At 39.0% G+C, this 16,628-nt stretch overlaps 1 protein-coding gene across 6 annotated transcripts in view; it reads left to right on the forward strand.

The window, feature by feature from the left end:
• Positions 1 to 914: 914 nt before the first annotated feature.
• The window catches only part of APP (amyloid beta precursor protein), a 244,331-nt gene continuing 228,617 nt past the window's right edge, over positions 915 to 16,628 (forward strand). For all 6 annotated transcript variants that reach the window (XM_019729863.3, XM_019729864.3, XM_019729865.3 and 3 more), the window contains exon 1: positions 915 to 1,117. In XM_019729863.3, coding sequence (XP_019585422.1) covers positions 1,061 to 1,117 — 57 coding nt within the window. In that variant the 5' untranslated portion in view covers positions 915 to 1,060. The remainder of the gene's footprint in view (positions 1,118 to 16,628) is intronic.

The following is a 16,628-nucleotide window of genomic DNA, read 5'->3' on the forward strand; positions in this document are numbered from 1 at the left end:
TCTAGACACAATGAATAACAAGAACGAAGTTCTAGGTCAGAAGTTCTTAGTTGTGGGGGTCGAATAAGAATCATCTCTCCAGACCCTTTCTCTCTTAACTTTCCTTTTACTCTCATCTCAAATGGATGTTACATTCCTACCTGATTTAAAGAAAAAAAAAAACCTGCTGACAAGCCCCTTCTCTTAAAACAAACAAACAAAAAACCCAAAACAAAAAACAAAAATAACACAACAAATAAAAATTAAAAAACAACAACAAAAAACACCTCTTTCTTTCAAGGAGAAGTAAATGGGTCGCCAGCCCCTTCGTTAGGTCCAGGTCCTTTCTCCTTTTGGTTCATTCTAAAGATAGAAATTCCAAGTTGCTCCTAGCTGCTTTTGACTGGGGAAAAAGGCTTTTGCTCTCTCAATAAGCAAAGAAATTCGATTTTGTTTAACCTTGTTCCCTTTCTCTTTCAGAAACACCTCCCCCACTTCTCCAAACCAAACAAAAACCGAAATGCAGCTAAAAACGCACCCCAGCAGCAGCCCTTTATACAACATCCCTGAGAGGCCTGCGGGGTTGGATGAGTCAAGCTCACGGGAACAGGCAGGTTGTGCTCCCGACTTTTCTGAAGCCCAATCGTCCTATGACTCACCTTTCCCCGCTCCTGCACCATCCCTCTCCTGGCCCCAGACTCTCCCTCCTACTGTGCCCCGGACCCAGCTGGCTGGCTGCCTGGGAGGCGTGCGGGATTCTGGGGGAGCTAGAGGCGCTGCACCTGTGGGCGCCGGGGCGCGGGCCCCAGACGGCCGGGGAGCGCGCGCAGCTCCCCGGCGGCTCCGCTAGGGGTCTCTCTCGGGTGCCAAGCGGGGTGGGCCGGATCAGCTGACTTGCCGGGCTCTGAGCCCCGCCGCCGCGCTTCTGCTCGGTCAGTTTCTTCGGCAGCGGTGAGAGCTACCACCCGGAGCAGCGCGATCGCGGCGACCACCAGAGACGGCGACGGTGGCACCAGCAGTGCAAGGGCGCGGCGGATTCCACTCGCACAGCAGCGCATTCGGTGCCCCGCGCAGGGTCGCGATGCTGTCCGGTTTGGCTCTGGTCCTACTGGCCGCCTGGACGGCTCGGGCGCTGGAGGTGGGTGCCGCGCTTCGAAATGGGTGGGGGGTGGGAGGGCAGGTGGGGAGCCGACCCGGTTACCAAGTCTTCCACCTAATCTAGAGAAGCCGGGGGCAATGGAGGGGAATCCTCTCCTCTCCGCACCCAACGCCCCCGCTTGCGGGCGCCCTGCGCATCAGCGCCTCCGGCCCTGCCCTGCCCTGGGGACGCGCGCTCCGGCCCTCGGAGAGGGAGCTGCCGAGGTGTCGGGCGCCGGGGTCAGCGACAGTCAGGGACGAGTAGGCGAGGAGGCGATCCTGAGCTCAGACCCTGACTTAGTCCGTGCCTCTCGGCCGGGGGCTGAGAACCTGGGGAGGCGAAAGACCTCCAGATGGGGGGAGGTGGAGGGAGCACGTGGGGAAAACGAAGACGCAGCGTCCCTGGATCCTGTCCCCGAATCTTAATCGCTACCTTTCCCTTTCTCTCGGGCCCTGGGGAAGAGGAGTCGGGTAACTCGGCAAACTGCCCCCATCCCCCGCTTCCCTTTGCCTTTTCCGCTGCATTTCACCTTCCCTTCGCAACCCCACCAGCACTTCCCTGCCAGATCTCCTCCGCCTTCCTCTTCCCGGCTGCTCGCGGCGGCCTTCTGAGTGCGACCCCTATGAGGGTCGCGCACCACCTTCCGCACGCAAACTTTGTATGTTTCTGCGACTCCCTTTTGTGTAAGTTCGAGAGATGGGAGGGGTCGGAGACCCACAGCCACCTCGTATCTTCCCCAACCCTGGACGTCCCAGGCATTCGCTCGCACCTTCAGCTTCTCCAGGAGAGGAAGAAGGGCTCCGGGAACAAAAGCCGCGATACCCCGCCCTTGCCAGCCCGGGACGCGATGGGCCACCGAGGCTCCCGCCCGACTCCCTTCCTGGCGCTGTGCGTCTGTCCCGGGGGGAGGGGGCGGCTGGGGCCCCGCTGGGGCCGCTCTGGAGGAGCCTCGGGGCTCCTCTGCTTTCCACCCCTTTCACCTCCGACGCTTGCTAATTCTGTGTTGGGCTGTGAAGTCCTTGGCGAGAAATACGCGGAGAGCGGGATGTGCAATGGAAAGGGCAGTGGCGGGTGGTGGGGAGGCACGAGCTCTCCCTTCCTGTGCATCAAAGGAGGCGTTTGTCTGATTGAGGCGCGGCCTCCTCACTGGCAGCGCTGGGCACTCTGATTTAGCCTTCCACTGGGGACGCGGGCTGTTGAGGAGGGTCCTCAGAGTCTTTTTTTTAAGGGTGCAGATAAAAGGATTGAATTGAGTGAAGATTAAGACGGAGAAGATGGCGCCTCTGCAGTGCAGCAAAGAAAAGCTGTATGGAGGCTGCAGCCTGGTGAAATCCACCCACCACTAGGTGTATAACAAGTCTTCCCCATTCAACTCTCGAACATGGAGCTAACACCTGTGCATAATGACTATTTTTTTTTTTAATCTAAAGATGCGTAGAAGTCTGCGTGACTGTCGGGACAGAGGAGGTTGTATTTTGCATCGGTGGGTTCCCGTCCGCTATTTTACCATTTGCAACCTCCCCTCCCCATTCTTTTTCCCCTCCTGTTCCCCTACCTCATGGTAGTTTTTCAAAAAAGCAATTTCCGGACAAGTGTTTTCCTGTAATTCCACTGAGGCTATACAGACTATCACACCATTACAGTTTTTTGTTCGCTAATTTACAAGGTCATTGAACTTTCTTCCCTTCTGCTTTTTTTTTTTCTTCTTTTTTTACCTGCACTTGGCTGGGGAATCACCTTAGGGCTAAGCTAGTTAAGAGAAATTGTTTTTAAGAGTTTGAAGAAGGCTTTCCACATTTTAAAAAATGCGTTAGTTAAGGGAACTCTCATTTCTCTGATGACTTAAATTTACACCTACAATTATTTGTCTTCCTAATTACACATTAAAACACAAATTAAGTAATTAAAATCATCATAACATTTATATTTGAAGCTTTTGTCAAAACGTTAATATTTAACTTTTTTGAGCAATTATTTTTTTCTGTATAAAAAGGCGACGTGTAGGCATATATTCAGATTATTTTTTGGCCTTTTGAGTGCATTGCTTTACTCTTTCTGCCATCCTTTTGGACATTTTCAAAGGGCGGAGGTGAGATTTACATTAGTCCATTTTGTAATGCGCTGGTGGAATAGTGGGTAATTCACTTTAATGAGGTTTGAGGGGGATTTATCCAGCTGTATCTGTTCACTGAAAAGATGTAATCATGAGTTAACTGTCTTTTGTCAGGTTTAGAAAATAGGTCTGCTTTAAAAGCAGACTCTAAAAAATAAACGAATATGGCAGTGATAATGGGGCCTCAGCTTTTGCGGGGAGGGAAGCCTTATTACCTGGGTTGATGATTTTGCTTGGTGTCCTGATAGAGTATGAGTTTAAAAAGCCCTGCCATTTATTTATTTAAACCTGATTCCTCTTAAGTTTAATTTTTCTATATTGGGGGTTTAACCTAATCACAATTATCTGCTTAGACAGTGGTGCTAATTCACAGGTTGTAGAATGGTACCCATACTGACTGGTACTGCCCTAAAGGCAGACACCTGCACACAGAATAGTGAAGCTCAGGTTTGATGGTGATCTCTAAGGAGTTTCTTGCTAATCAATGGGAAGCCATGATAACCAGCAGGGCACAAAAGCTTCTCTCTTGTCACCCGAACCAGCAGAGGCGCCTGATGGTACTTACGATGCTATTACGTACTACTACAGAGAACAACTCCAGAGAAAATAAAGATCTGTGGTTCTGATTAAGAAAATGAAAAGGAACACGCAACTAAATAGATCACAAAGTTAATTTAGGAATGTCTGATTGAAAAAAATGAAAAATAACGTGATCTATTGAATACCGGTTTGAAAGAAAACAGGTTCATAAGACTTTCTCCCTGTTGCCAGCGGATCCCTATGTTATGTTACTGTTTATGGCTTACTAGAGACTTCTATACGGATATTTGTATGAAGATAAGGTTGGCAGTCATTCTAGAAATAAACATATCTATTATGTGCCTTTTATGCTTTTATGTGACCACTGAACTATCACTTAGGAAGCATAATCAGATTCAGTAGAAATTCGCATTGTTTCTGCAAATTTGATCTAGATGGGGAAATGTATTACCTTAAGAGACTTATAGAGCATCTATCGTTAATATATTTCTTTGATCTCTGCCTTGTTATGTCAATTACGAATACAAAGATAAACCTTATAAATGTACTTTACATGTAAAGCTCCAGGATGTAAGTTTTAGTTCCTATACACCTCATTGCTTTCCACCCTCACTCTCCAGCTCCCAGGAAGTTTGCAGAGTAAATAACACTGGCACATGATTAAAGAAGAAAATAAAAAGTGTTAAGTACCAAGAGGAAAGTACAGATTAAGTGGAATTCTGAGTTGAAGCTAACTGTGTAAACATCTATATTTAAGGAATAAAGGAACAATAAGATGAGATAATCCTGGAAATTTTCCTGGTAGTTCATTTTCAGCCAGGTTTGTAAGTCATTTTATAGTATTTGTTTACACGCCTTTTTCCACCTTTTTCCTCCCAGACATACTCTCTCTCACTCGCCTGAGGGAGTGGGCATGGTCTTCATCTTTCCATTCCCTGGTTTAGAGCCAGGTGCAGATGAGGTTCTTAATCAATGAAAGATGAGCAAGTGTGGGATTTGATTTCATTAATCTCTGCATCTACTCATTAGGGACATTTTTATTGATCCTCTCTTTGGGCCAACCTCTGTCCAGCAGCTCTGAAGATATTGTGGTGAACAAAGACTTTTCCTTCATGAAGCTTCCAGTCTAGTGGGAAGACAGACCATAAAGAAATCATTATAAACGTATGTTCATGAACAGATGCTGAGGTGGAAAGGAAAGGTGCAGGGTACATTCTGGAGAGGAGTAGGGAATTCGGAATGAGGAGTTGAGGGGCCGAAGGGAAGGTGCCGAAATGAAAGCAGGATCTGAGAGCTCTGTATCTTCCATAAGACCATGATTGAGGGAGGACATGACAAAAGTGGTTCACGGGGCAGCAACGAGGCAAATGGGGAAAATAAACTTTCATTTGGTTTTTTTGTTTCTTTGTTTTTTGCTGGTAGTTTTCTACCGCTCTGTGTTGGACTCCACCATGAAGTGTTCTCCTAGTGGGATCCCACATACAAATGTATGGCGTGTGGATTGATGCTAAAGACCATCTTATGCAAACCTTTGGAAGTGCTGTCATGCTGTGTGTCACAGCTAATATACAGATACACCCTCCTGAGTGGCTGGAGGAAGCCTGAGGGGTGCCAGGTAGAGGAAGCTAAGGTGAAGCAATAAGTATGACCCCTGAATAAATAGCAAATTAAAGCAATTCAATGTCTATTTAATTTTTTGTTACAAAAATAAAAAGCAAACAGTACCTAAACCCTCAAACTGACTTGCAAATGAAAACCATAATGAAGAGGAAAATGTTATGTAACTATTTCTTCAGTTTAATGTTGATAGCTTAAGAAAGAACCATTTCGGTGAGGACACTAATGTTTTTCTTTGGGGAAAAAAATCTGGTGAATTTTCCTCTTCAGATTAATCCTTGTTAATAGTTAGGCTTTACTTGTATCTTTTAAGAAGTAGAAATCCACCAAAAACTGGATTAGAATGACTGCTCTAGGAATAAAGTAATTCATTTAAAAAAAATAAAAAAAAGCCTGGGCACATTCATCAATTATAGTTCAATGAAAAAGTGATGCTTGTTAAATTAGTTTGCTAACTCTTTGAAGTGAGGTGGCTACAGAGGACTCAGGTTCATATGTGTGAAATCTTGCAATAGGGAGCTATGAGGCCATTTTATTTAAATTTAGTTTGTGTGGCTACATTTTGAAAAAACATGCTGTACAGATTTAGCTTGAACTTTGCTAGGATTATAGTATTTTATGAAAGAAGGCAGTGGTTGAAATGGGGAAGATGAGAGGTATTTTTAGAAGCTCAGCTCTGTGGAAAGTGGTGGAATTGTTCCCACATTTGTTATGTTGATTTCACTACCAGCTGATGTGAATTTCTCACATGTTCAGGGAAGATAGCATCCCACCCTGATCAAGAACCTGAACTAGGCCAAGATTGCCTGGGCTTAAATCTTGGCTCTGACCCTTTTAAGCTGTTGACTGTGGGCTACCTCTGTGCCTCAGTTTTTTCTTACGTAAAATGGGAACAATGTTTCTGGTTGTTAAGGACAATTGAGTTAATATATGAATATGTAAAATGCTGGAAATAGTACATATACGTAACACAGTGGCACCTTGTAAGCACTGTGTATTAGTTACTACACTATATATGGTGATTATGATGTAAAATGAATGTATTTAAGTCTCACACATAGTTGAAAGTTAAAAATCTATGATTTTTCACTTGACTAGCTAAGACTATTACAGGAAATTAGCAGTTTGTTCTTTATAAGAACAAATGAATTTGGTATAAATTTTACAATGACATACCAAAGGTGTAATTTTTTTAGAATATGTTATAACATTTTATTTATTAAATACATATTTTTATATTTCAAATTGGCTTTTTGTAAAACAAAGTAATTTGTCCTTATTGAAAAATTTAAACAGCACAGAAATGTGTAAAAGCATAAGCAGTTTTTTTACGCAAATGAGAAAGATCTGTTTTAAATGTGTGCATACTGGCAGCTTGCCACAATGTCTAATATTGAGCTAGTTTATTTGCTGGCTCGATGATTAACTCAGCTATTAGTTCACTGTCAGCTATGTGCAAGGAGCTGTGAACAAGCTTGGTTCAGTTTTCAGCAAAACCTTTTCTAGAAAAATGAATAAACAAGTTTTGCCAATCTGGGCAGAAATGGAAGATTTCAAATGCCAGCAAAAGGATGTTTGGTCTTCAAATGGAAGCTTGAAATGATCTTCATCAGAGTACGAGGAAACCAAAAAGCAGACTGCTTGAGAATGCAGCATTTGTGTAAGAAATCTGTTTCCAAAATAAAATGAATGATACTACCAGTCAGATAGATGATGGCTATCACATCTTTAAAACTTGGTAGTGATCTACTGCTTAATTAAAAGCCTATTTTTAAAAATCAGCATATTTTTCTCATTATAAAAGAAGAGATTTTCAATTTCAAAATTAGGCTAAGGATATTTGAGAGCACACAAAATTGGTGCTACTGTGGTTGAAGTATGTGACACATTGAAGAATCAATAAGCAAAGTCCCAAGGAATCTATGTGGGCTTTTGTTAAACCAGTTTATGTATTTATCCCTGTCCTGCTGAATCAAAAAAACAGGGTTCAAGTGGGAGGATGTAATTAGTATTTTGGCCATGTTTGGAATAAGCATCTTGATCAGAGTAGAGACAGTGAGAATGAATGATATGGTATGACAACTACATGTATAAGGGTCAATGAGCAGGGGCAAGGAATAAGCAAGATAAAGGGGAAGAACAGCTTGTTTTATAGATGAACAAATTCTGGAATTCTGAAGGTCTTGTTAGTGATGGGCCCCAAACAGTGTTTGTATCTGTTAATCTCCAGATGGTCTCTTTTTATTTTTTTCTTCCCAACTTGAGATGATTTTTAGCTGAGAAATTCAATTGAGCAAGAAAAGTTTTGGGTTTTTTTGTTTTGGTGATTTAGTTTGTTGATATGAAATTGTTCTTTGCCAGATTCTCTTTCTTAGGGAATCTAATAATTTGTCCTATACACTCAATTCACTTCCATAGAAACCCTCATACTATCTTCATTGACGAATGTAAGGCATCCTTAGAGATTAATACATTACTTTTCAGCCTTAAAGGATACTTACGAGAATAAGTGATCTGCTATATCAGGAAAAGTCATTTGTGCTAAGTGAAGAAATGCATTATTACTCTTGTTGCTTTGTTAAATTTCAAAGCTTTAATGACTGTAATATAGTTTGACCCTGTGGAGACATTTTACCAGAAGAAAAATAATAATAGGTTTAATCCCACCCTTGAGCTAGATTTGAGTGCTTTAGACTTGACCTCTTCCCCCCCCAGTTACCACAAACTCATTTGTTCAGTTTTTCCATGTCTGCACATGCTTGATTACAGTAAAATTAATGAGGCAACATAATTCTTTGTTTCTAATCAAAAATAAAATAGTATTGTCTATTCAGGCTTGATCAGTCCAAAAAAGGACTGTCTATATCTGCTCTTACTATTGAATGAATTTTCAAAAGCATAATTATTGTTTTTATAAATAACACCACTCAGTTATTGTGTAATGGAATTAATAGGCACACATGATAAAGATAGGTATGCACTATTTCTTAACCATATTTATTGACTTTTTTCATCTTTCAAAAAAATCTGCATTTACTTTGAAGATTGAGCCTTTAAAATGAGGTAATTTTTAAAAAAATTAGCTTAACTCTTCAGAGACTAACATTAAAACCTATCATGTGAAAAGTGGTATTTGAAAACAAATATTCTCAATACTGATTCTCTTAATTGCTTATTATGGTTTGTTTAAAACAAATAGTTCTGTCATTGCAGTACATATATTGGTTTGAAGATGTAAGTGATGAGGTCTTAAGAAACTCATAAAAACTTGCAAAAATGCAGATTAATCATTCTAAGAATAATTTATTCACAGGTAACTTACATATTAAATTATTTAGCAATTTAAAATTAAAATCAAATTTCTATAGAAAAGTTACTAGCTTACTTTCATACACAGAGAAACCTAGATTTTTATGGGCACACCCAGAAAAGAAGTTTACTCCTTCATTTAACAAATATTTCTGAGGTTCCCTGCCCTCGTGGGAGCTTACAATATATAGTGAGGGGCAGACAGAATGAATAAGAAGGAAGGGGGGACTTGGAAAATATTAAGTTGGGTAAGGGGTATGCTATGTGCAAGTTTGTTGTGGGTGTGATATTTTATGTGGTATTTCCCCTGATTTGGTCACTTCCCAAATGTGAACTTAGATATCTGGAGGAGAGAACCCTATATTCACTGTGATATAAAAAGCATAACTGAGACAGGGGTCTATGGAATGGTTAAATAGTAAAAACAAAATTGGTGAGGGAGAGAAGTTAATATTGATCACAAGCTGTTTCCTATAATTTATTGTATTACCACAATGCCTTACATTTACAACATAGTTGATAAATATTTTTGGTGACTATGCTAGAAATTTTATATTGATAAAGAATTATGTGTTTGATTCTGGACAGTTGAGTAAACTTCTCTTTACAGATTATGAATGACTTCCAACTCCAAGCCTAGAGAGAAAATTAATGCCTTTTAAATATGATTAATTTTTTTCAGCCTTTCCTACAACATTTTATTGTGAGATTTTATAAATGCTGTCAATAATTTAATAATGATCAGTCATTTGCAGCTGTTTATTTCAGAAATGCCTCCTTGAAATAGTTCATCAATCCTCTGATTGTTTGAGACACTTTCAATTGAGGGTGCCTCGAAATGATTTTGTTTGAATAAGATAGTGGAGTTTAGAAAGAAACATTGTGTATTGGACTTAAATTGAATGGCTATCAAAATGAAAATTTCATTATCATCATTTTTCAGTTTGCTGCTTTTTTTGCCTTTTTACGCCAATGTTTACTATTTACTTTAGCATGAACCAGGATCAAAATTGGCCCTCTAAGAAAATAATTAAATTCTGTTACTTCTGTTCTCTAGAAAAATTGTACTTTTCAAGTTCAAAGGTTTGAAGCCAGTGCCACTATATGCTATTAACTTGATAGGCATTGAAAAGCTAGTGTTTTCTCAGGCTCCTTTTTAATGTTTTCTGTTGTTAAATCCTCTTATACCATAGAATCCAGAAAATTTAAATCCAATAAAAAGAAGTCAGTTTTTAAAATCATCGAGTTGTTTTGTGTTGGGGAGGTTCTTGGCTAACTGATAGGATGTTTGACTGTAAAGGCAATTTACAATATCGCTGTTAGTTTGAGCAATCGTGAAGGGATCTGCTTTCAAGAGTACATTTGTGACAAAATTGCAGTTTTGGGATCACTGCATACTTGTTCAGTGAAGTATGCGAGGAGGAAATCCTCTGAGGCTAGTCATGTGACTGGATGGCTGGAACAAAGTAGAAGCAAAGGCTGCTAGAGGGAGTGTCCTTAAGACAGCCCAAGTCCCAGGAACTGGGGACAGAGTAATTTGTCAGCATGGCCATTCAGAGAGATCCAGGACAGATAATGAAGTTTGTTGCAGGGAGAGCATCCTTAATCAACAAGATAGGATGCAGACCTATCTTGTTTCCAGGCAATTCTTTTCCTTGACTGCCTTTGCCATTTGAATATTTCACTTCACTTTGGGGGGTTTGGATGCAAAGGTCAAATTTGCACCATTGCAAATTTTCTCTATTGTAAGGGCACAGGTGGGAAGTATTCAGTTTGTTGGGAGTATTTCTTGTGTGTGTATGTGTTTTTAGTTGTATTTACTAATTTCACAAATAGCCAATAAAGAGATGAGGAAAAAAAAAGAAATGTTAGTGTAAGTTGTTTTTTTTTTCTTTTCTGGAGAAAAAAAGATACTGGTTACAATAGCCTTCTAAAATTTTATTACATTATTTATACTTATTTAAAAATTTGACACATGACCCCATTGCTTGTTTGCTCATTCATCTGAGTGGCACACAAGATAACATAAACCCAAGCCCAGAGATCAGTTCTTCTATTAGCAGATAAGGGGAAAGGTTAATGAAGGATGTTTAATTGGGTATTTGAATTATGTGTTCCTCGGTTCTGCTTTTATTTCAAGTTTTCTCAGGGCATTTATGATTGACTTCTGTGGTATTGACACTGATTTGGAATTATGTTTTTTTTAAATTAAATTTATTTGGGTAACATTGGTTAATAACATAAATTTCAGGTGTACAACTTTATAGTACAACATCTATATACTCCATTGCTTGTTTTTTTTATTATTGTTAATTTATTATCTCACTATATTTTTCTCCCCCTTACCTTGAATTTTTAAAAACCTCATTTATTTTATTGACACATACTGTATGCCTTCTGTATTTCAATTTCAGGAGTCTTGCTATGTCGGTGGGGCTTTGAGTAAATAGAGAAGTAACTCAGTTTGTGCCTTAAAGGATTTTGTAGCCTGTTAGGGGGAGAAAGAAATGCAGAAATAATTAGGCATACTGTGCCGAAGGCTACAATGGAAGAATGTACGAAATCTTCATAGAGAAGGCAGGCAGCATTTAAACTAGTTTTCAAGGATGAGTAGAGCTTAACTGGAGCTTTCCTGACAGAAAACAGTGAAGGTACAGAGATTCAAAAGGGGAATTCATGGGAATGTGGGTGGGAGAGATGGTGTGGAGACTGTAGGAGATTAAGTGCTTTGGATGCCTGGATGAGTTTGAACTTCACTTTCCCAGCAATGGGATACTTTTCAATGTTCCTACAGTGGGGTTAGCCATTGATGACAATGGTTCAGTCAGTTAGGTTTAAGAGACTGCAGAAGTACTTCTCAGTGTCTTCTTATTTTCATTAGCAGGATGATATCACGTAGCTGCAAGGGAGGCTGGTACATGTGGGGTATTTGCTGGGAATATTGCCACCAGGAATACATTCCAGGTACTGTTCTGAAGGATAAAGGAGAGGTTAAGATATTGGGTGACAACTGGCATTCTGGGATGTAGAGGAAAATGGGTAGATTGATAACCGTTCTGAACCAACCAAAGGAAAAATTCCCCATGAGTAATTAGAGTAGGTTTTTGGGATTTGCCCACTTCTCCTTTTCTACTAGTTAAGTATATATGAAGCACTTCTTTGGAGAGTGATAGAGGAGGAGATGGGGAATGCTTTTTTAATTTTTATGGCAGGAACACCCAAGAGCTGAGCCTTTACTCATTGTACCCAAGATGGTTTAGATTTGTGTCCTGGGAAATGCTTCCAATCAGAATGATGGAAAAAGGGATCATTCTACTGGCTCTGTGGACAGTAATGGCAGTGTCAGTTTTCTTTCCCTGCTTTTAAACTTATCTTTCATTTGATCTTGAGACTTCCCTAAAGCAACTCTGTTGTGCTTGTCCTTTGAAAGGAATAGCAGATAAAAACAAACTTTGAGGTTTTTAGGAAAGCATGGTATTGAGAACCTCTTGTGAGCCAGATTTGCCTACCACGTTCAACTTCTTTTCTGTTGCCACATAGCCTTTCAAATATGTTTATGTGCACCTGTGTTATTAAAACAGAATGGAAAGAAATATGGGAAAGAGAAAAATAACCTTAATATATTTACATCAGTAAAAATGGGACTGCCGTTTAAAAAATCATTGCTTGTCTATTTTCTTATTCATTTCAATTATTCTAGAAGTGGTCAAATGAAGGTATTTACCATAAAGTATGTGATGAAATAAAGATGTGGGAAAAACCTGGCGTCCTAAGCAGGCTTGATATAAAATCATCAACATTAGGGAGTGTTTGGAGTTTATAGTACCTCAAGATTGATTTAGAATGTATCCCAGTAGTTTGACATATTGCACATAATTCTATCAAAAAGAAAATGTCTAAAATATCATGGTTGCTCAAAAACTGCTCTTGGCTTTATTACCTGAATTATTTCTTTTTGAACCCTTCGTTCTCTTTAAGAATAATCAAAAGCTTAGTTCAAGTTTGATCACCTTAAATCTTGGCATTTCTTTCTTTCCTTTTTTTTAAAAATATTTTGAAGTATCTGTCAAGAAAATATTTTATCTTCTCTTTTCTAGATACTGTCTTCAGAAACATAGGACGATTTATGTGTCTGGAATAGTTGTTGGTTGATAATGAGAAAGTGTAACCAATATTTGTTTGAATCTGTATTTCTATTACTTGGTCATATTTTGAAATTATAATTTTCCCCCTAAAAAGGGTAAGTGGTAAATATATCATGTAAGTTTAAAGAGATTAAAAATTATATTAGAATTTGAAAATATAAGAAAATTGTGTTCTTTAATTCCTGCATAATTTTCTGATGGTCATATAGTTTATCTAATTTGATAAGCTTTTAAAAAAATTCCTAAGAACATATATTTTATTCTAAATTTTGTTCTGCTTTCATATTTCTGAAATATTTGACATAATTACTGGCCATAATTGAAGACCATTTTGAAATGGGTGTGCCTTTAGTTGTCTCTGGATTGCAGAATTAGCTTGCTTTATTGACTTTGGTAGTTGATTTTTGTAGGCAATTAGATGTACGCCTTTATTTAAGAATACCTAGTTGAAAAAGTTGGCAGTTCAAGAATATGTTCAGAGAATACCTGAGTATTCACTCTGGACTTACCTGAATCTTATAAATGTTTTATTGGTTCTATTCACAGTCTGTAGTATTTCTAGGTAAACAGGCTCTCCAGAAACCATCTCTGCTTCTCGGATCATTTAAAATACATTAAATAAATTGATATAGACTGCAATAATTAGTGGAATAGTTTCTAATTAGAAATCAGTGAATCGTAGTTCATCCATGCAAGTTCATTTTAGTTGTCCCTATTAAATACAAAATGAGCTTTTTTTAAATAAAAAAGGATTGTAGTCATCTTTATAAAGTAAACTATATTATTGTTTTAAATGTATATTCAATTTAAAGGAAACCAAAAACAGCATACAAGTGCCTGTATAATGGTACATACATTTAAGATTATGTTTAAAACCCACAGTTGATAATTAGCTTTTAGTCCCAGAGTAAATGAAGTGACATTGATTATTTTTAGGTCCACTGTTATTTGCTATTGATTCATTATTGGCGAGTGAAATAAGAGAACAAAGGCACGGCTTTGAAAGAAATGATGAGCTCTAAGCCCTAATGGAGGAGAGCCAGGGAATGGCAGTGTTCCATTCAGATGCTCTTTCGATGTCATTTCATCACAGAATTCCTCTGGGCTTCACTTAATGCCCGGGCCCGACTCTAAAGCAATGTTGTCCAATAAAAGTATAATGGGACCACGAATGTAATGTAACATTTTCTAGTAGCCACATAAAAGAGTGAAAGAAACCAGTGAAATTAATTACCTATGCTTTATTGTACCCAGTAAATCCAAAATATTATATCAGCATGTGGTCAGTATAAAAATGGTTCGTGAAATATATTACGTTCTTTTTTTCCCCTCTATTTTATGTCTTCAAAATCTTACCCATAGAGCATATTTTAATTTGGACGAGCTACATTTCAAGTACCCAGTCACCACATGTGGCTAGTGGGTACCATGTTGGACAGTGTTGCTGTGGAAGGGCTGACTCAGCCTACTACTGTCTATGAAAACAATCAAGGTTTTGGAGCAGGTAGCAGCCACGAGACCCTTCTAAGCCCCCTCATTTTGCAGATGAACTAACTAGGATTTAGAGACGTTGAGTTGCCCAGTATCAGTAGAATATTAAGGGTCAAAGCCCAGTCCCTGTCCTCTGACCTCCAGTTTCTTTCTTCATCACCCTCATTCTTCCTTTTTCAGTTCCATGTTGCTGTGTCCATTTCTATATGTACTAATTCTAGGTGGTTGCTCTCAGTTAAGCATTGGGACAGGTGCCTTAACAAAATGGGGCCCACTGGAGAAGGCATGGCCTGATCTGCACAAAACTGTGGGGCCGGGTAAGATTATCGGGCATATCTATTATGGAATCTCTCCATGGAATAGTAATAGGAGATGATACTGGGTCCAGTGATCAGTTTGTCTGTTTTTGGTGTGGGCACTATTGGAGTAGGAGTTGAGGGTCTCCCTTTGGGACCCAGGGTGTGTGACCAGTTGAAATGTCAGCGGCCCACTGAAATAAAAGATCGATAAGACCTTACTGTACACATTTTGTTGTGTGTATGAGATCTATTCTGGGAACACTGCCGTTAAGCTTTGTTTTTGTTTTTGTTTTCAGAAGGCGGCCCGAGTGTGCCCATAGTTCTTACCCAATTATACTTAAAGTATGATAACTTTCTGACAGTTTAAGCCCAGTGTGCTTCTGGCATGTTATTTTCAGAATGGAAGCAAATGTGGAAAACTTTCCTCCTGTCCTGGTAGATTGGAAAAGGCAGGGATTGGTGTGCTCCTGGGATCACTGCTGCTGTAAAGTATTTGTTTTACCATATAAAAATGCATGATGGGTGAACTTTTATCGTGGCACGTTGTTTTTCAGTTCATTCCTAAAATATTTATCAGCCTGGATGTTGTAGATTGTGTAAGAACACTTTGAAGTGAGTGTAAGTTGAATCGTATGGCTTTGGCTTTAGTGATTTTAGATTTATTGTTAAACTTAACAATGTTTCTATTTAAACCGTAGGGCTTCTCTTCTGTAGCTGGGCTTTACCAACCAAGTCACTACTGATTTTTAATTAAGCATGTATTTCATATTCTATGATGAAAATAATTGCATTTTGCAAGTGCTGATGTGTGTGAAATAGTTGGAGGATTCACAGCTTGCAGGAATGAGTTAAAAGTACAGGGATGTCGGTATTACCTTTGACAGTTGTATATTATACTTAGAAAAAAAATCACTTTTAAACTTAAAAAGTCCACCGTAATTTTTCCAGCAGTTTCCCTATATTTTTCATAGTTAATATAACCAAGAGAAACAGAAATTTAGAGCTTTAAAATGTTTGGGAGTGTCATTTTTTAAATGATATTTAAGTTAGATTATATTTAAGTTACATTTTTTTGAATTAGAAAAGTATTATAAACGCTTTGTAGGTAACCTAGAGAAAATATGAAAACATGCATAATCCTACCACCCACGAATATCTGTTTTATGTCATTTTTAAAAGGGTTTTTGAAATCTGTAGGTTCCATTTTATAGCCTGCATTTTATTTCTTAACACTAAATCTCATGCCATTCTAAGCTCTTTGTAAATACAATGTTTAATGGAAGTTTGAATCTGTTTAGGGCAATGGGAGTTACTGTGTTTCCCCCAAAATAAGACCGGGTCTTAATATTAATTGTTGCTCCAAAAGACGCATTAGGGCTTATGTTCAGGGGATGCCATCCTGAAAAATCACGCTAGGGCTTATTTTCCCGTTAGGTCTTATTTTCGAGGAAACACGGTATATAATTGTTGATGTGTGATTTTTATTTGGCATTTCCAACCTGTGTTAGACTGAAAGTAGTGATGTAGGGAAGGATTGTGTGACAAATGCCTGTTACTATTTTAAGTATTTATTGAGTGATCAAAATTGTGGCTCTCAAGTTAGTGTTTAACATGGCAGCCCTTCATCTATAATGTAATATTTAAAGAAAACGAGATGAACAGAAACCATAGAGATGAACAAAGATTAATAGGGAAAACCTGATTTAGTAATTCAAACAATTTGGCCTCTTATTTAGTATAGTTCCATGATCACTTGTGTCGGAAGAAGTTTGAGTGTAAGAAGTGGTTAGACTTGATGGGCACAGGTAGCCAGGCTTGAATGTGGACGTCAGTGAAATCGTGATTTTAGTTGACGGGAGACATCCTATGGGAGCATTAATTCGGTTATGTGATTACACAGATATCGATAAAGCACCCTCCTTTCCCTGCTATTAAAGTCACTCCTGATTTTATGTGATGAAAGCAGAAGTCAGAAACATAGGAAGTTCCCAAAGGTA

This window comes from Rhinolophus sinicus, chromosome 17, assembly GCF_057876585.1.
Source record: "Rhinolophus sinicus isolate RSI-liver-muscle chromosome 17, RSI-T2T, whole genome shotgun sequence".
NCBI classification, from domain to species: domain Eukaryota; kingdom Metazoa; phylum Chordata; class Mammalia; order Chiroptera; family Rhinolophidae; genus Rhinolophus; species Rhinolophus sinicus.